The 20,073-nt window shown below is 39.3% G+C and overlaps 1 protein-coding gene across 1 annotated transcript; it reads left to right on the forward strand.

Annotated features, from left to right (window-relative positions):
• The first annotated feature begins 7,340 nt into the window (after positions 1-7,340).
• On the forward strand, positions 7,341-19,836 carry GPRC6A (G protein-coupled receptor class C group 6 member A). The gene is made up of 6 exons (XM_065835613.2): positions 7,341-7,567; positions 9,204-9,507; positions 11,360-12,187; positions 14,904-15,116; positions 16,529-16,652; positions 18,054-19,836. Exons 1-6 carry the CDS (start codon positions 7,374-7,376, stop codon positions 19,172-19,174), a joined length of 2,784 nt encoding a protein of 927 aa, XP_065691685.1. The 5' UTR covers positions 7,341-7,373; the 3' UTR covers positions 19,175-19,836.
• The last annotated feature ends 237 nt before the right edge of the window (positions 19,837-20,073 follow it).

The following is a 20,073-nucleotide window of genomic DNA, read 5'->3' on the forward strand; positions in this document are numbered from 1 at the left end:
AGTGATTAAAAAACAAAATAAAAATAAACACCAAAACAAACAAAAACAGATGGGGAAATAGTACATGCACTGGCCTCAAACTCCTGAAGTTCTTTTTTCTCCCTGTCCCTCTGCTATGAAACTCTTTCACTGTTGGAGCAAGGAAAATCTTTAGAGTAACTTGTAGTACAATGTTTTATATTTATCCTTTCAGATTTTAAAGTGAATCAATCTAGCAGAAAACACTGGTAAAGGAATAACCTTTTAAAATTACATGTATTTAATTATGCCTCTAGGAAAATGTTTGGTTTTTTCTGTTCTTTTTCAAACAAAACTTCATTTTCTATGGAATCATGCAATTTCTGACTCGCAGTGTGACAGTAACTCTTTCAACAACATAGTTCACAAAGGGAGTACCTGAAAATTGCAGGAAATTGAATGCCTGAAAAACTTCCTTATCTGAAAGGAATTTTTATGGGTGTCACCTGTTCTGCCTGTACTCTCTTTGCAGATATATGTTTACTTTTATAACACAATCAGTTAAACCTTGTAAGACAAGCTGAGATCTTCTAAGATCTTGAAATAAAACCCCAAATAATTTTTTAAAGTCCAGAATAAGGGTGACAATGACAACCTTAAATCAATTCTCAAAAAAACTGACAAAATAATTTGAGAGCTGGAGTACTAGGGTTGAAAAGGTTAGAGAGTCAAAGTTAAACAGTTTTAAACATCAAACCTCAACTGAGTTAACTAAGGCATAAAACTCATCTACTTTCAGGAATTCTGGCCCTCACCTGCACAGCTCCTTACAGCTAAATAAGGTGTTCCTAACAGCTTCAGGGCTAGCGAAAACCAGCCCTTTCCCTGGTGTACTGTTCTAGATCATGTCAGCCAGCATGTTTGGGAGACATGGACTCAATTTTTTCTTCTATCTGAAGAGGTTTAAACCTATGTTTTCCAAAAGTGTTCTTGACAAAGTATTCTGAGGAAGGGAAGCAAATGAGTACATGCACAACACTGACTATTGACTTAAACACTTTCTGGAAAAGACATTACTGTGGGGCTGCCCAGGACTGTGCTGACAGTCTGGGCAGGAGGTTGAAGGGACTGTCACAGTCCTACTCTAGGTAGACTTTGCAGCATGTCAGTTTTCCACCAGAAGTACTCAAACAAGGCCATTTGCAGCAGGGGAAAATTCAACTTCCAGAGAACATCAGGAGGCACATTACAATATTGTGACCTGACAGAAAAAAACAAGACTCGTCCTCCCCATCATACATCTCAGCTGACACACTCTAGAGGACAAACCCAATGAACTTGAAAATTGAGTTAGTTTGTTTCTCAGGAATTAATGTGACCACCTGGCTTGCATCCAACTCCATTTCACTGTTGATGTGGTTTTAATCTTTAAGGTTTGTTCTTTTTTTTTTTTTAATAATAGACCACAAATCAAAATAATGGGTATTCTCCTTTCCATTCTTTAATTCTAATATTTACTATTAAGCTATGTAGAGTCACAGTATATAGAATAATTTTTTTAAAGATAATGAAAATTAAGTAATGCAATACTTCTTTTTTTTTTTTCTCCATCATTTAAACTTCCTTAAAAGAAACCAAGTAATTCAAAATCATTGGGTTAAATACAATGGTTCTGTTGGTCTAGAAAGCTGGCAATTCTAACAAATATTTACTGTTCTTAATGTTTTGACCTCAGGACTATCTACTGTCTCTATTAGTGTAGATGTAGCCTATCATATTGAAAGAAAATAGCTTGATAAACTGATTGCATGGAAAAAAGAATGATTTCACAAGAGACAGATCCTTACTGGCCTGGAAGGTGTTAGCGTACTCATGGCTGGACACTAGGAAAAGGTTCTTCACCCAGAGGGCCTGGAACAGGCTCCCCAGGGAGGTGTCACGGCTCCAAGCCTCACAGCGTTCAAGACTGGACAATGCCCTCAGACACACGGTGTGAACTGTGGAGTTGTCATATGCAGGGACAGGAGTTGGACTCAATGATCCTTGTGGATCCCTTCCAACTCAGCACATTCTGTGATTCTATGATTTGTAATGGCTTCCCTGCTGGAAAAAATGGCTGCTTTCAATTGCAAAGGGATCTTCAGTGGTGATTTTAGAGAGCAGTGCCACATCTGTTTTCCTTGCTATTTCTGGTTTTTGAAGTGTTCCCAAACACTGCTCGTAGTCCATATATACTGAGGTTCACACTTTGACTTTGTGATTTTCTTTTCCTCCCTTCCAGATTAGCTTTCAGCTGGCCTTTCAGCCTTGCTGATGAGGCTCACCAGCTCCTATGGACTTCAGTAAGACCATGAGGGAGCAGCTGGGCTACCTGGAGCCTTCCGAGCATGCTGCTTACCATCCCAGAACAAAGGCAAACAGAGAGGTGACTTGCTGGCCAAAGCAATGGGATACATTGTCAGCTCATGAGTGGAAGCGAGGTGGCAGCAGACATGGGCATTTCTACTGAACTGCTCCCTGGTAAGTCAAGGCTTCTGTGACCACATCATTGCCAGGCTTGATAAGAGTTATGTGAAAAGCAATGATTTTTTAAATAGATGCCTCACACAAGATATGTTCGTTTGTTTCAGCACTGATTTATACTAGGACATGGCTTATTCTAGCTTTTCTCTTGCCTGGTTATGTTATTTATTACTTGTATCAAAATATACTATGGAGTCTGGGGGGGGTCACCATAAGTAAAGGACAGTAGTTATTCTAAACAGTTTATGATCTGAATGAAAGACAATATTGTTCTTTGTTTCACAGACATTATATGAATCAGAAGAAGGTTAGTCTAGAGTTTCAAGACATTTTGGTACTACTTGATTCGAGAGAGAGATGGAGCTTTTTAGAAACCTAGCTGTGAACACCTGTCTGGGTTTGGGAAGTCATGGCGGAAGTCTGTGCAGATCAGGCACAAGAAATCAGTGGTAGAACTGGGAACAAACCACTCAGTTAAAAATTCTGGCTCATCTGCCTTTTTTCATGGCTTATGTCTTCTCCAGGAACAATCTGAGAAGGGGTGGTCACTCAACTAACACAAACATCAGCTTCATAGCAAATAACAAGATTTTATCTGAATGCTGCTGTATTCTCTAAACAGGGAAATCTCCCTTGTAGGTAGGGTAGGTCTTGTCTGAGAGAGGAGGGGTTATCCCACTCTTTTGAATAACAATGAGAAAATCCAAATCTTTCTTTCTTTTTCTTTCTTTTTCTTTCTTTCTTTCTTTCTTTCTTTCTTTCTTTCTTTCTTTCTTTCTTTCTTTCTTTCTTTCTTTCTTTCTTTCTTTCTTTCTCTCTTTCTCTCTTTCTTTTTTTCTCTCTTTCTCTCTTTCTCTCTTTCTCTCTTTCTCTCTTTCTCTCTTTCTCTCTTTCTTTCTCTCTTTCTTTCTCTCTTTCTTTCTTTCTCTCTTTCTTTCTCTCTTTCTTTCTCTCTTTCTCTCTTTCTCTCTTTCTTTCTCTCTTTCTTTCTCTCTTTCTTTCTCTCTTTCTCTCTTTCTCTCTTTCTCTCTTTCTCTCTCTCTCTTTCTCTCTTTCTCTCTTTCTCTCTCTCTTTCTCTCTTTCTCTCTTTCTTTCTCTCTTTCTTTCTCTCTTTCTCTCTTTCTCTCTTTCTCTCTTTCTCTCTTTCTTTCTCTCTTTCTCTCTTTCTCTCTTTCTTTCTCTCTTCCTCTCTTTCTTTCTCTCTTCCTCTCTTCCTCTCTTCCTCTCTTTCTTTCTCTCTTTCTCTCTTTCCCTTCCTTCCTTCCTTCCTTCCTTCCTTCCTTCCTTCCTTCCTTCCTTCCTTCCTTCCTTCCTTCCTTCCTTCCTTCCTTCCTTCCTTCCCTCTTTCTCTCCTTCCTTCCCTCCTCCTTCCCTCCTTCCTTCCTTCCTTCCTTCCTTCCTTCCTTCCTTCCTTCCTTCCTTCCTTCCTTCCTTCCTTCCTTCCTTCCTTCCTTCCTCCCTCCCTCCCTCCCTCCCTCCCTCCCTCCCTCCCTCCCTTCTTTTTTCCTTTCCCCCCTCCCTTCCTCCCTTCCTTTTTCACATGACTAGCAGAGGATTTAGCAATCCATTTTATGTTAGTTTGGAAACAGCACAATTAGAAACAGTTTAAAATAGAAAGTGACAAAAAATGTTCTTCTCCTTTACCAGCATCTGACTGGATGGGCTTCAGAGAAAAGGTATTCCTGTTGGAATTTAACCCATGAACTTCTCCATTAAAAACAACAGCTAAGAAGTTCAACCAAAATCTTCATGTTTGTTTCCTGCACGGTGTAGTGTCTCTTTGCTTGACCAAGCTACTGACAGTTGCAAAGCTTTCTTCTGCACAAAAGCCATAACCTATGCAGGTCTAAAGGCTGCAAAGACAGGATATGCAGGTGGTCCATTTACAGGTATCCACTGCACTGAGGGTACACTTGGTTGGTCTCATACTCAAGTCTGCCTGGCTTCTCTTGTGAGGTTTGGATTCTGGAGCCTTTCAATAGGTGTGGCACTGTTGCCAAAAATGCAGTAACTGTACATTTACAAGAGGCCACATGCAGGATTAGTGGTGAGCTTGACAAGGCCGTCTTCCAAAACCCACTGGTTTTGGTGCTTCTCAAAGGGAAGCTGAAGCCCAGGCAGAATAAATAGCTATTTTGGCACTATAGCAGTTATCTCTGGGGCATACTGAGACAATAACAGAATATTTTTGTCTCCCATCAGATCCTCCAAAGCCTCTTTGAATTCATCTGTGGCTCTCAGAGTAGCTCTGGGTTCAGTAGGTCCTGGTTTCTGCCTTCACACAGTCCATTAAAGGCTGCTTTCTAGTGATTCAGGACTTCCCCTGAATCTCATGCTTGATTGTACGTGACAGGAAACACTCGTATGCAGACGACTGTGGAAGTCCAGCAATGTCACAACAGTACATCACTAAATTTTAAGCAAAGAACATTCTGTACTATACACTTATTTATATTGGTACTTATGCACTTTGCGAAGACTTCCAGTTTATTCTGCAGTCCTAGATTAGGCTGAGCTATTTCAGTAACTTCTAAGTACTTCTCATCACTAGTAGTAATTATGAGATATAGGTCTTGAAAACAAATAATAACAATAAAAATCCTTCCTTGTGAAAATGTTTGACACTGTGACATAAACTTAATGTAGTTGAATTTGAAGCACACTTCATTTTGTAGTGTTTTCATAACTAACATGAAATTATGTACCAATTATATGTGATGTTTATTCTGTCAACTTCCACTTTCGAAAGTGATCAAGTCAAGATTTCTGCTTGTAGGTAAAATTCTCTTCTATAAAAAGCTTTTTAGAGACTGGCTAGAGTAAGTTTCTTTTCTGCTTCTAATAATAAATTATAAAAAATGTGAAGTTTCAAATTAACAGTACTATATTTCCATTGAATCCTTGGTGCAATACCAAGCGTTAGATCCTTAAATGTTACATTTTATACTGGAGGCATATGGCTGAATACTTACTGTGGGTTGCTTAAGGAAATTACTAGCTTCAATCTTATGCTTTAATTACATAAAGTATGCACAAAGTTTATAGACAAAGTTATATGCAAAGTCAACAAAAAAGGAAACACCAGAATATATAAAGCCAGGCTTCAGGGTGCATTACCTGAATGGAAAGGAATGAGTACATGAATACTTGCAAGTGAATGTCTCATAACTCAGGGCCAGAGTCTGACTACCCTTACACTGCTATAAGCCAAGAGAAAAGCATTTGGAAGAACTGGAATTTTTGCAAGTCAGTACAGAAGCAGAATAAATCACCATCTTCCCAGTAATGCATGTGATCAGATATATTAAAGAAAATGCCAGCAGCTGTTTACTGACCCAGCAGTGAGAATGCTACATAGAAAGAAAGAAGGCAGATGAAAGAAACACAAGCTGTTATGCTATAACAAAGAAGAGTCTGATTGGTGACTTAACATTTGGATTTACAAGTAATATGTCTGTTCCTTTTGCATTTGCAGGAAATGTCTCTGTTGTAAATGGATACTCTAAGTACAAAGAGACTAGTGAGGAAAAAAAAATAAAAAGCAAAATGTAATAAATAAAAAAAAAAATATATGGCATGTGTTATGCTTATCAGAAACAATATGTAAAGACTTCCCGATTATCTTTTTTGTTTGCTGGAAAAGAATCCTTGTTTCAATTTTTTTTTTGTGTAAACCCCAGCTTTTTGTATAGTACAATCACAGACAATAAATGCTATGACTGACCGCATTCTTCTGAGACTGTTTTGGCACACTACCAAAAGAAGCAAAATCTGAAGAAGCCATTATAAGAAAATAGATAAACAAGCCAATATCAAGAACAGAAAGGCATTGTTGTCAAATCCGTGTCTCTTATGTAAATTGCTATTGTTTAGTAACATCACTCATGTTTCTGTCCTGCAGAAGTTCACTTTGGTGTTTATGGTTGGAGTTTATGAAAGCTGAGAGTCCAGCCCATGCTTCTCTTTTCCCCCAGTTGCCTTCTGGTGCAGCATTGAATTCCTGCGAATCTGAGCAGAATGGTGGCACCGAGAACGGCTGCTTCCCAGTCCTGCCACAGCTAAGGAGCTGCTGCCCACGTGCTGCTGTTCTCAGTGAGAGGCAGAAAACAGTCTGCTCCTCCCCTGTCAAAAAACTAGGACTAGTATTATGCTTTCCCACTGTTCTGTGTTTATGAGATTAACCAGCAGCAGATGTGGCCTGGCTTGTGAATACGGAGTCTGATCCAAAGCCAACTGGTGTCCCTCGGGGCTACGTGTTCTATTAGCTTATTAGTGTTAGCTTATCCAAACAATTTTTATACAAATATTTAAAAGATTATAAGAAAAAAGTTGAGAGAGAAGCAGTCTTTTGTTAGTTTTGGGGTGGGTTTTTTTTGGACTAGAGTCTGATCTGTAATAAAACACACTGTAGCAAGAGGGTCTTTTTTCAGTATGCTCTAGCCCAGACCCTTAAAATATGGTAACAGCAATATCACTACCATGTTACATGATTGCTTCTTCTCACCCTGCACTCAGTGAATAAGTATTCAAGACCAGCCCAAATTTATACCAAAAATATTTGCCATGTATTTCAGATAAGGTATCAGAAACTTTGAACACAGCAGAACAGATTTTATGTCCAACGTTTCCTTTTAAACTCGTTTATCATTTTCCCTCCCTCTTCAGTCTCACACGCCTACACCTTCACATTTTACGTGACAGTGTTGCTTAAATACCTTCAATAAAATAGCCTCAGCCAGTGAAACAAACACAGGCACGTTATGAGATGTGCCCAACTTCTGAGTGCAGCCCTTTTCTTTCATTGCTGTTTATAGATGACATAGGAGCCCTTGTTGACCCTGCAACTCGCTTAATTGACTTAAAGCTGGTAGTGAGTGAGGGAAACAGAAACATGGCATTCATGAGCTTTTTGGTCTCCTGCTTTGTGATCGGCACTGATGTCGCTTTCTCTTGTCAGAATACCGATGACTTCGTGGGGGCCAGTTCACCGGGGGACATTGTTATTGGAGGCTTGTTTGCAGTTCATAGTGAAATGCTGCATCCAGAAGAATATCCCATCAAACCAGTAATTCAGAATTGTTCGGGGTGAGTAATACTGGAACTGAATATATAACAAAGAAGACATGACTAACATTGGGCATGTACCTCTTATATTAAGATCAACAAAATCTGCTTCTCTTGCATTTCTTAATCTTAAAAATACACCTTGGATATCATATAAATTGTGCATAAATTAATATAGGATGATAAAGTATGGCAAAGTTATAGTAAAAATAATGTGGCTGCCTGAGGAAGGGAATGAGCATTTGATCCTATTTCATTCTTCATATGTAATCAAATAGCCCTGGAGGTTTGTGCTGAACAATCATTTAATTTTATGTAAATGCTAATTTGTTGCTATATGTGTGAAGTACACTGCTGTGCAGTTGTTCATTATTTGTTACAAAGTTGGACCTACCTGATTTGAACACAGGTGAAATGTTCCATTTTACCAAAGCACATAACGGAGTAGGTCGCCCACCTCACAGGGCAGCTCAGTTGTAATCTATGACAGTACCTTACTGACTAGTTTGTAATTATTGTTGTAATTACTGTAATTAATACACTTTGTATTATAATTGTGGCATTACATTATGAGAGACTACATGTGAACACCATGTCATGTATGCATTCAGGTTCAGATTGTGCATCAGAATATTTATTTTGTTGGCTTCAAATCCTCCCGTGCTTGAAATACCCATTTTTCTAGAAAGAATGCAAAGGAAATCTGGTGAAGAACTTCATTTTAAGTATTTAACAAAGCTTTCCTAAGCCCAGGAATTCCAAATATGCATTTTTTTTTAAATTTTAATACATGAGCAAATCTTCAAATTTTATTTGAATTTTACATGCAGCTTAATCTCACTTCTGAATCTTAATCAACTGAACGTCAGGTATCCATCTGGATTTATTTCAAAATGATGACAAAGTTGATAATTTCATCAGTCTTACATTATTTTTCTAGAGTCATCAATTGTCTCAGGCTCATTTGATGTTTAATTTAGTTTATAAGATTTGTAAACTTGTGAAGCTTGTCTGAGAGGAGGGTTGGTTGTGTTGCAGACATTCTCTGCTAGCACAGTTCTGATTAAGCATCTGTTATAATATCCACTGGAGATAAGGGGAACAGCTATACTAACTTCATCAGGTTTAGAGAGGATATTAGGAACATTGATGCAACTAGCAGAAGACCTCAACTTCTGAAATATTTTCTTATATCCTGAAATATTTAGCGCTTTCTTTTCTTTATTCCATTATTTTGATGAAAGTAAATACATTTTAAAAATAGCTTACTGGGCAGATGAATTAAATTAGAATACACTCACTGAATTTGAAATATGCTTCCTGAAGATATCACTTGCAAATTTTCATGTAACATGAAAATTAAGTTTTACCTTTTTGTTTTCAGAACAAAAAAAAAAAAAGCCAAAACAAACCACTTTTATTCAGGTTTATTTTAAGTTTTGTGTTTATTTTGCTCAATATCCCATTTAGCTGAGACAAAAATATCTGGTTTCTAATCTTTTGCACACTAAAACCCAATCAAATCACACAAAACATAATATCCATAACTTCTTTTCAGTAGTTGTCAAGTTCTTAGCGATATGCTCAAAATGAACTTTGCTTCAGCCTTGTTCCGAGCAATGTTTTTCTAAAATGAAACTTCTGTGTTTTCTGACAGCTTTGAAATTCAAATTTTTCTTCAGACACTTGCAATGATACATGCTATTGAAACCATCAACAATTCAACGCTCTTATCTGGAGTTACTCTGGGCTATGAAATCTATGACACATGTGCGGAAGTTACAAAAGCCGTGGCATCTGCTCTGAGGTTTATCTCTAAATTCAATTCTTCTGAGGATGTTGTAGAGTTCAAGTGTAACTACTCAGACTACGTCCCGAGAATTAAGGCTGTCATTGGAGCCAGCTACTCGGAGGTGTCGATGGCAGTCTCAAGGCTGTTGGCTTTGCAACTAATCCCACAAGTAGGTTTGAGGAAATTATTTCATTTCGGAGAGAGGGTCAAATTTACCATGCTTAAAATAAAGGTGCAACTCTGATCATAGAGACTGCAAAACCCGCATGTTTACTCCAGGGCAGGATTTGGCTCAACCGAAGGACATCAGAAGGGGTGGGATTCAAGTCTAAATGGAGGGCTTGGTTCACTTGTCTAAACAAAGGCATGAGGCACATGCCTCCAAGTGCGATTTCAGGGTGGTGCTGGGCTCTTGTCAGCCTGGTAGTGCTATTAGTCCTGCATGGCTGTGCCAGTTGCTCCAGTGTACCTTGGATGACACTCAAGAACTTTGTTCAGGCAACAAAGCTACGCCCACCATGTTTAGTCTGGCTGGTAGTGAATATGACAACACCCAATTTCAAGCTGAAAACAAAGAGACGAAATCAAATTTGACCAGAAATTTGGAAATTCTCTTTTGCCTGAAAGAGATCAGATTTTGGAATCTAATTATGGGCAATGAAGTGAGGAATATTTTTCTAAACTACCATTTTACTCCTGTTGCTCTTCAAGCAGTTGTAGAAAAGAAGGAATATAACTCTCTAGATCCACACTGGTCCTTCCCAAAACATCCTTCTCTATTTCTGTCCTCTCTATGACTATTACAGTCTCACACCTGTACTTAGGCCTACTTTCTCCACGGTAAAAGAGTTGGGGTCAAGGTCAGGACCAACAAGGAAAAAGGAAATCCACTTCCACACCTGCCTGTGTTACACATTGGGTTTAGTAATTGGACATAAGTGACCTCACTGCAAAGCAGCAACATAGTAACCAAACATGTAGAAAAGACATAAGATCTGAACTAAATACAACTTCTAACTGAATCTTCTCCTCTGCAACAGTAGGAAGCAATTATGATCTCCAGCTCCACCACAGGAGCAATAGTAAGTATGAAAATTAAAATGCCACACTTGAACGTAATCAAAAGGCAAGTCATGAAACAAACCTGCATTGGGATGTAGAGGTGGAAAAGGTAAATCAACAGATTTTTCTCATCAATGGCACCTGTAATCTTTTGACATCAGTAAGATTTGGTATCCCCTCCAGACAGGTGACTCTCATTCTGGAAAGCTTAGATTTATTTTTTAAGAACTGTCAAGCAATGTATGAAATGTAAGTGTAGGAAAACAAACAAACAAAACTCCTGCTAACAAACAGAGATGCATTAAAAGTAAAGAGATTTAAAGAAAAATGCTCCATTTACCTATTTTCTAGCTTCATTCACAAGGAAAAGGTAATAAATCTTTTATCTGAAAGAATCATAGCATTATGTAGTGTTAGTTGTTGCCTGGTTTTCTGGGAGATTCCTCTAATAGACTTAAAGATCCTTTAAAAACATAGTAATTAAAACTTGGAGAGAAAATATATATGCGGGTGAACCATATCTACATAATCAGTGACAGAAAAATGCCTCAAAGTGTAAGGGTACAACCAAGTTGAATAAATCAAACAATACTTAATGTTTCCAACATTTTAAATATTGTTTGGGACAGCATGTTGATTGATGGTATTTCAACAGCGTAAAACAAAATCCATCTACCAGCATAATTGTCATATCCATTCTGGAAGGTTTTATGCTCTGCCTTTACCAAAGTAATGATGTGCATGAGGATGAAAACAGTGGAAGTGGTACTGGCATGAGTCTGCATCCAAAGAGCTGGGCAAGGGAACATGCCCCTTCTGGCTGCACGTTGCTGATGTTCAGTCATAGGAGGAGGGAGCTCTGGGTCAGGTTGGATGAAAGAGTGGTTGTGGCAGTTTTGGACTTCTTGGCATCCTTTGCAGAACACCTCCTCTATAACTGAATTGTTTGCTCCTCCTAGGTCAGTCCTGCGTCATCAGCTGAAATCCTCAGTGACAAAATCCGGTTTCCTTCTTTCTTCAGAACTATCCCCAGCGATTTCCATCAGACAAGAGCAATGGCCCACTTGATCTGTGAGGTTGGGTGGAATTGGATTGGAGTAATAGCCACTGACGATGACAACGGACGCTTTGCTCTGGAGAGCTTTGGGGTCCAGGCCATGGCAAACAATGTTTGCATAGCTTTTAAAGAAATGCTGCCTGCCTATCTCTCTGACAGCACCTTTCACACTAAAGTTGATCATGCAGTTGAGAAAATTGTCAAGGAAACCAAAGTAAATGTTATTGTTGTCTTTATGAGACAGTTCCATGTGCTCAAACTATTTAAGAAGGCAATTGAGAGGAATGTAAACAAAATCTGGATTGCAAGTGATAATTGGTCGACTGCAGTCAAAATCAGTACAATTCCCAACATCAGACAGCTGGGAACCATTGTGGGATTTGGATTTAAAAGCGGAGACATCTCCACATTCCAAGACTTTCTGAAAAATCTTCATGAAAAGCCTACTGACAACAACAAGTTTTTACATGAATATATTATGCTTTTGTCAGCCTGTGCAAGCCTGGAATACCATGATTTTCAAGCGTGCATTGCAAACCAGTCTCAGGATGATCTATTGCAAAATGTTGAAAATAAGCAGCAGATCTGGAGAGATGATTTTTTGAATGCTAACATTGAACCAGGATTTATCCATAGTACTATTCTTGCAGCCTATGCCATTGCTCATGCCATTAAAAGGCAATGCAAACACAGAAACTGCACGGATCCCTCTGCCTTCGCTCCCTGGGAGGTATGATGATAATTCTTTCAGAAGTCACTCTCTCTGCAAAACTTTTATCTCATTTTTGCTCCCACATTCCTGGATTTACTAGCTTGGTCCTTTTACTAAGTGACATTTTATTCCTGTTCCTGCCTTTCTTCACCAACTGAAATCACAGACCATGTGCTGGAGTAGCAGTATCTAACTGCTGCAGTACTTAGAACTAGAATCCAGTTTTGTCTCCCTTTTTTGGGGGGGAAGGAGTAGGGGAGGGGGCAGCAACATAGACACAGAAGCTCCTGGTGCTAAGCCATGGCTGTGTTCTGCTGTAGGTAGAGAATGATTATTGCGTTTCACATACAGATAGCTAACTGATCATAACTGCATACCCACCATCTCCTTCTTCATGGATACAATAGCAATGTCTGTAAACACTTGACTCCACAGGCGCAGGAGGGATTTTTAGCTGCTTGGACTCATTAGCTACCCTAACTCTTCCTCTATCCCCTCCAAAGGGCACTCAGAGTAGGCACCAGCTTGAATGAAGGCTCCAGTCTGCAGGCTCCTTGCTGGAATGTGTTGCCAGGTACTCATGTGGTACAGAACAAAATACATGGTCAATCTACAGTCTTCTTATCAGCTGTTCAGCTACTAGTGATTGGTCCTGTTGCTGCTATAATACACAACAATGAGTTCTCTTGACGGATGGGGATATTGCAGGATAGGCGGATTCAGAAGTTTCAGTTTTCCTCTCTCACCGTTGTCCCTGTTTTGCCTGAATCAAATATTTTCCTCTGCAACGAATGTGAAAATGCAACAGACTATTTGTCTGTCTGATCTTGATTTATATTGAAGTGATTGGTAGGAAAAACAGACACAATCTTTAAATATGTCTCTACTGGGTGGGAAAATAAGAGGAAAAATCAGACAAGTAAACCTGCGCTGACCTTTTACCCAAAAACCTGCTCAGGAGTCTTCACTTTCACACACTTTTGCTCAGAGGATTAAACAAAAGTTCATTTAAAAGTCAAACAACCACTGAAGTACTCTGACTTGCTCTGACCTCTTATCCTAGGTCAGGGCAGGTCAAACCAAGATAGAGAATTGGGAAAAAAAAAGCAACCAGTAAAAATCAGACTCTTACATGAATTTGTAAATGTGCATGGGACAATTTCAGGACTGTTCTACAGGAAATGCAACAAATGCAGCTGCATTTGCATCATTGCTGAATTAATTCCCAAACCACCCAAATCAAAAGTCCTGTTAAGAGTCTAAGAACTCATGAAAAAAAAAAAGAAAGAGATAGTTATGTCCCCTGTGCTGTTTTTATAACACATTTCCTCTACACTAAATGTAAACCCTCTAGAAATGGATATAGATATAGGTATATATATATGAAGCTTAGGAGGCAACTAATTCGTATCACACATCTCCACATATTGAGAAACAGCCGAGTCATTAGTGTTACAGACTTTGCAGAAATAACCATCAGTTACATCAAACTGTTGCTATTTATTAGGCCTTTCTGTCTGAATTTCAAGATGTATTCCAAAAGCTCTGTTTTTCCCATATTGTTAGAGAATTTGAAAAGTGGAGAAGATAAAGACTGAATTACTACCCTAAGTGTATATAAAGATTATATATAGTTATATACAAGTATATAAAATTCCTCTTCAGTCCCACAAAGCTATGCAACACACAACTCAAATGCAATATTGATTAGAATCATGCTTTGGTTCTTCATAAATTGGTAGAGATGTAGGGGCAGTATGTGAACTCCAAAAAAAAAAACCACGTTATATATGAAAAAATGACATTATATACACAGAATGTGTTATATACATATATTTGCCAAAGTCTATTGAAATAATATACTTGTCAGTATGTTCAGTAAGTGCTACTAATATCACAAATGGATCCACGTAAGATCATTCTTTTCAAAGGGCAGTTGAATCCATCTCATCACCAAAACCTTGGGTTTTTTCTTGTTCATTAATCCCTGTTGCAAAAAAAATAAAAATCATTAGGCCTGTGAAGGGATAAAACTTTTGCTTCAATTAAGAGCCACAATATCTAATGGAAGTCCTTCTGTGGTCTCCTCATGAATGGGGAGTGGGTTATATGTGCTTTAATCTATCAAATATGGCCTGTTTATTACCATTGTGCCATTAATCACTTCATCTGAGCAAACTGACAGGTATTGTTCACTTAACAGTTCTGAGTCTCACCTGGCAATAGACAATACCAGTCAGAGTCACAGCTGAAAATAATGTTAGATATTTCCAGACATGCTGGGGAAGGTTACTCTGGAACCAAATATTTCCCAGATTGACTCTGGTGACAGTAAAGTAACAACAAGAGCATCACTCACTGTCATTCTTTATGAGAAGGGGAGTTTCAACACTAGTTCTTGTAAGCAAAAAGCTTTTCTTTTTCATCATCATACCGGAATTTCCAAGGCTGGAAAAAAATACTAGCACGAATATTTGTGCACATTGCGTACAGTTAAGAAATTACTATTCTTTTATTAATAGGTTTTTAAGGTCAACAGGATTGTCTGAATAATGTAATTCTGTGTCAGACATCAAGTTAAACAGTTATGAAGGTGACTTATAATTTTAAACTTTCTTTTATTCCTAAGAAGCAACATTTCTTTTAACTTGAAATTATACGGATGTTGAACTATTGAGTTCATCACACTGACATGATGTTGATGTATGTTATCATTCCTCATACTTATGTTCAGCTCCTTGAAGAACTTGAAAAAGTTACATTCATTGATGATGATAAAGAAATCAAGTTTGATTCCAATGGAGATTTGAGCACCAATTACGATGTACTTCTTTGGAAAGAAATTGATGGCCACATGGAAATCACCACTATGGCAGAATATGACCCACAGAAAGGTCACTTTATCTTTGAAGATGAAGAGAAAAAAAAAGAATTTCTGGATTTACAGGTAACTTTTCATTTGTTGACATAACGTGTGAAATTTGTTTCATATGTTTTCTTCTCCTTCTAGTATTTGCAACTGAAGTATGTGTCAGCTAGAAATCTCTCTCGTGGCTTCATGTTCTACTTTTAGAGGAAAGAAACTTCTCTGTGTATAATTTACCACCTCCATGCACCCTGAGAAGCATGTCAGCCTGTAAGCAGGCTCAGCAGTTTGAAGTTGTGTTATTTCTCCAGAATCCTCCTAGGATGTTTCCTAAGATGAGGAGTTATGTCTGTCCTAAGGATGCTACTCCAGAATCTTGAGAAGAGGTTTTAAAATAAAAAAGGACTGTGTATAAAAGTTCCCTCTCTTACAAGCACTACCATTTATTTTGTACATGAAGACTCATATCTGTTGATTTTACTGTTTTTATATATATATATATTTTATATATATATATATATAAGTTGTGTTGATTATCTGCTCCTGTTGGAGCATGACTACAGGAGCCTGAGGTAGGTGGTACAACCTGGAGCCCCAGCACTGATGTAGACAGGACTAGGGGGTGGCCCTGGCCAGTTCCAGCTGGATAATCTGTCATCTGTGCATGGGTGGGGCTCTTAGTTCCTTGTGCAGCTCTGTGCTGCAAAGTATTCACCACTAACAGGACAAGGAGAGGCTGCTTACTCAGTGAGCTGAACGCAACTCCCAGCACGTGAACTTGGCTGATAGAAAAGGCTGAGGACAGAAGAAAATCTTGTCCATCTTTGTGGCACTGTCCAGGGTAGCAAGGAAATGTCTCCATCTCTTTGTGAGCACCATCTTGGAGGGAGAAGAAATAGCTGTGTCCCTCAGGGCTGTTTCTCCATTTTACAAAGAATTGTGTTTGAAAGGAGGACCTCAGCTCAGACCTGATCACACACCCCAGGGTGGTGCTTCATCACTCGTGGATGAGATACCAAGGGTCAGGAACATTGGAACTGCAGTTCAGAGCACCTGCCCAGGTGTCTCCCCCAGCTGAGGTGTCTTCCCTGTGCTCAGCGCAGCTGAGCAGTGTTTCAGGATCTCACTTGTGAAGCTCTCCACTCGAATTCCCTATCAGATGCTTCGGGGCTTTCTTTGGAGCTGATTGTCAGAAGCCTAAATTTCAGGTTCAAAGAGACACTTTGATCTGCATTTTAAAGGTACAGATGATTCCACTGATTAGGATTCAGGGCCGAAAAATAAAATTATCAGGTAGAAAATGTCCCGTCTGTCGCTTGTTTACTATGTGGAGAAAATACAAGGTACATACAATGCCTTTTTTCAGCATCATTTTCGGATGCCCTTAAAACACGTGAGATACAAAAAGACACTGCAAATCACAGAATTACTGGAGGTTTATTTTAATGTTGTAGCTGAGATGATTCCCTTTTTTTGTTATCTGCCCACTGCAGAAGGTTCAGTCAACGTGCTCCCAGCACTGCAGGCCAGGACAGATGAAAAAGATTACAGAAAGTCCACACACATGCTGCTATGAGTGTGTTTACTGCCCAGAAAACCATTATAGCAATCAAACAGGTAAGGAATTGTGATCCAAATAAAGATTTATTTAGACATCAATACAACTGTTTTGTTTGGGTGTAATGTGCCTTGGCAACCTTGGGTATAACTTTGGAATGGGATTAAAATATTTGTTTATGCTTGGTTTCCCAAATACAAGTGCTTGGCCTACAAAATGCTTTTAAGAAGACCAAAATAAAGCCTTAGATTTTCCAATTGACTGGTATTATTATAGTTAGGATGGAAAATCTGGCTGATTTGTCAGTAAGACTGACTCTCATTAAAATAGAACCTTGCTTGCCTGTATTTCTGCAGTAGACCCAGTTCAATAACGAAGAAATTTTTTACAATGAGGGTTGTGAGGTACTGTCACAGGTTGCCCAGATAGGTGGTAGATGCCCCATCCCTGGAGACATTCCAGGCCAGGCTGGACGGGGCTCTGAGCAACCTGATCTAGTTGAAGATGTCCCTGCTCATTGCAGGGGGTTGGACTAGTTGAGCTTTGCAGGTCCCTTCCAGCCCAAACCAGTCTATGAGTCTATGAAGTTCAAGGGTTATGTATTCTGCTTACCAGCAATTTTTTTTTGCCTTACCTGGAACTGTTGTGAAGTTTGATATCACTGTACAGTAATACTTGCCAGTAGCAAATCTGATGTGTACTTTACCACTGGTTCATTTATAGGTTTGTGCAAAAATTTTTAAAGAGGAAAAGTAAATATGGAGGAGAGAGTTGGAATTAAGAAAATTGCAGTACAATGCACTTTTCAACACCCTGTGAGCAGAGGAAAATTAAGTTTTATGGTTTTAATTCAAATAATTGTGAAATTTCTCCTTATCAGAGGACAGGAATTTTAAAACAAAATAACCTTTCGAAGCATAATCTAAAGCAATGTCTGTTCTTGCAGTTTCATTTCAAAAGCTGTCTGTAAAGAGAAAGCTGGGGTTTTTTTCTTGTCAAAATAGGCAAATGAAAGGAGCATAGTTCCAATTTCTGCAAGAGAATTGATTTACTCTCAAATCGCTGTTCAGTTTTCAGTTAAAGTCTGCCTATCCAGAGCTGCGATCAGGTCACATATCTCTAGTCAGTGATGACCAAGGCAGTTTTAGGACCCTCTTCGTTCTCCCTGTCCCCGGTTGCAGGCAGCCCCTGCTTCCAGCTGGTAGGCACTCCTCCTTTGCTCCTTCTCCTCCTTTGCTCCTTCTCCTCCTTTGCTCCTGCCGCTGCCAGTGATGCCACCGATGCCACTACTGCCACCACTACCACTGCAGCCCTGCAGCTCCTCCGCCTGGACGGCGACAGCAATAGTCGGAAGCAAACAGCCCTTCCCACATTCCGTTAGTACCCCAAGCCCAGACAATCCGCTTCACAGTTTATTTGCTTCGGGTCTCTGAATTATCTTCCTTTTTTTCTGCTTTCAGATATCGATTACTGCTACCAATGTAACAACAAAACCTACTGGGCTCCTGCCAACAGCACCACATGCTACAGAAAGACAATCCATTTCCTTGCCTGGACTGACTGGTTTGCTATTTTCCTCCTCCTCCTCTCTGCTTTTGGGGTTGTGTTGGTTTTGTCAATTAGTATAATATTTGCTAAAAATGTGAGCACACCAGTTGTAAAGGCATCTGGAGGTCTAACCGTCTGCTATATTATTCTCTTCAGCCACTTCTTAATTTTTTTAAGCACTATCTTCTTCATAGATGAACCCACAGAATTCAAGTGTAAAACTAGGCAGGCACTCTTTGGCATAAGTTTTACACTCTGCGTTTCATGTATTTTAATAAAGTCACTAAAAATTTTACTAGCTTTCAGCTTTGATCCTAAGTTGCAGAATTTCCTGAAATGTGTATATAAACCTGTTCCCACTGTGGTCACCTGCACCGGAATTCAAGTCATCATTTGCACCTTTTGGCTCATATTTAGGACACCTTTTGTAAAGCAAAATTTCTCAATCCCAAGAACAATAATTCTGGAGTGCAATGAAGGTTCTATTGTGGCTTTTGGGATCATGTTGAGCTACATTGCTGCCCTAGCCTTCATTTGCTTCATATTTGCCTTTAAAGGCAGGAAGTTACCAGAGAACTACAACGAAGCTAAATTCATCACCTTTGGTATGCTAATTTACTTTATAGCATGGATTGTATTTATCCCTGTCTATGCAACTACATTTGGCAAATACCTGCCAGCAGTGGAAATCATCGTTGTTTTAATATCCAATTATGGAATCCTCTGCTGCACTTTTCTTCCAAAGTGCTATGTCATCATTTACAAGCAAGAAACAAATACAAAATCTGCCTTTCTCAAAATGATTTACACATATTCCTCCAAGAGCGCCAGCAGCGTTGCTGTTAGTCAGATTTCTCTGGATTCAAAGTCTTCCAACTCCCGAGCTACTATCTCAGACTTGTGTAAATCTGAGGGAAACTCTGTGAATGGAAACAGCCATTTGCAAGTGCCTGGGCAGAGGCTAATAAAAGGGAAAGTTCTTCCTAAAAATACTGCAAGGACTACGGCCAGGAGAAGACTCTCCAGTATATGACTGGCAGTGTTACAATACTAGAAGATGAAAAGCCATCTTTGGGAGCTGTTTCTCCTTCAGGTCTCTTTCCTTTTGGCATCCCCAGAGAGAGCAGGTCACGCGAAATGCCTTCTCCTCTGATACTGAAGCAGTTATCCATTGCCAGGTGTGCAAGGCTGTCCTTGCTCACAGAGTCCAGCCGCTGCTCCTGCAGGCACCATGAGGCACAGTCCCCTTCAGCAGCTCCCTTCCTTCCCGGCCCGCTCACATAGACCAGTGGGAACTTATTCTGCAACTGTACTTCCCCAAGTGAAGCAGAAGCATCAGGAAATTATTATTTCTCATAGGCACAAAGGTGGGAACAGATGGGTTTACCCCACTTGTGTGTGTGTGTGTATTTGATGCTCAGTTGTTTAAGGACCTCTGCTTCCCACGTGGCCCTGTTTTACAGATCAAACAGAATCCTCCCTCAACCTTTGTTTGCTAGGATAAACAGGTCCCGTCCTTTAGTCTCCACTCTTAAGATAGGCTTTCCATTCTCCTGAACATCCAAAAGTAACCCTTTTAAGCTGGTATCAGTGAATCCTTTTTTTTTCTCCTCTCCAAAATTACACACTATTCCAGACAAATACTGCAGTAACTTTTAAAGTTCCTTGTATTTATCAGGATGATAATGAACTAGAGACAGGTCTATATAAAAATTGAAGAATTTCTCTGGAGCTCTGTAGTTATAAGTATAGTTATCTACATTGTTTCCTCGTATTCAGAGGAAATACTCTGATTCACCTCATGCACCTCCTCCGATGCATGAGGAGAGAGGATCCACTATGTTTGTCCCCAGATGCCATCTTCGTTGAGGATGTAACATTCATGTGTAACATCAAAACTTAGAAACGCTAATTAATTCCTATCATTACCAT

The sequence above is a fragment of the Patagioenas fasciata genome, chromosome 3, assembly GCF_037038585.1.
Source record: "Patagioenas fasciata isolate bPatFas1 chromosome 3, bPatFas1.hap1, whole genome shotgun sequence".
NCBI classification, from domain to species: domain Eukaryota; kingdom Metazoa; phylum Chordata; class Aves; order Columbiformes; family Columbidae; genus Patagioenas; species Patagioenas fasciata.

What these genes read in the sequence shown, in the direction of transcription:
- GPRC6A (XM_065835613.2), top strand. Translation starts at nt 7,374, where the DNA reads ATGGCATTCATGAGCTTTTTGGTCTCCTGCTTTGTGATCGGCACTGAT. An exon ending in CTGCCTTCGCTCCCTGGGAG is followed by an intron (nt 12,188 to 14,903) that starts GTATGATGATAA and finishes ACTTATGTTCAG; the next exon opens with CTCCTTGAAGAACTTGAAAA. An exon ending in AAGAATTTCTGGATTTACAG is followed by an intron (nt 15,117 to 16,528) that starts GTAACTTTTCAT and finishes TGCCCACTGCAG; the next exon opens with AAGGTTCAGTCAACGTGCTC.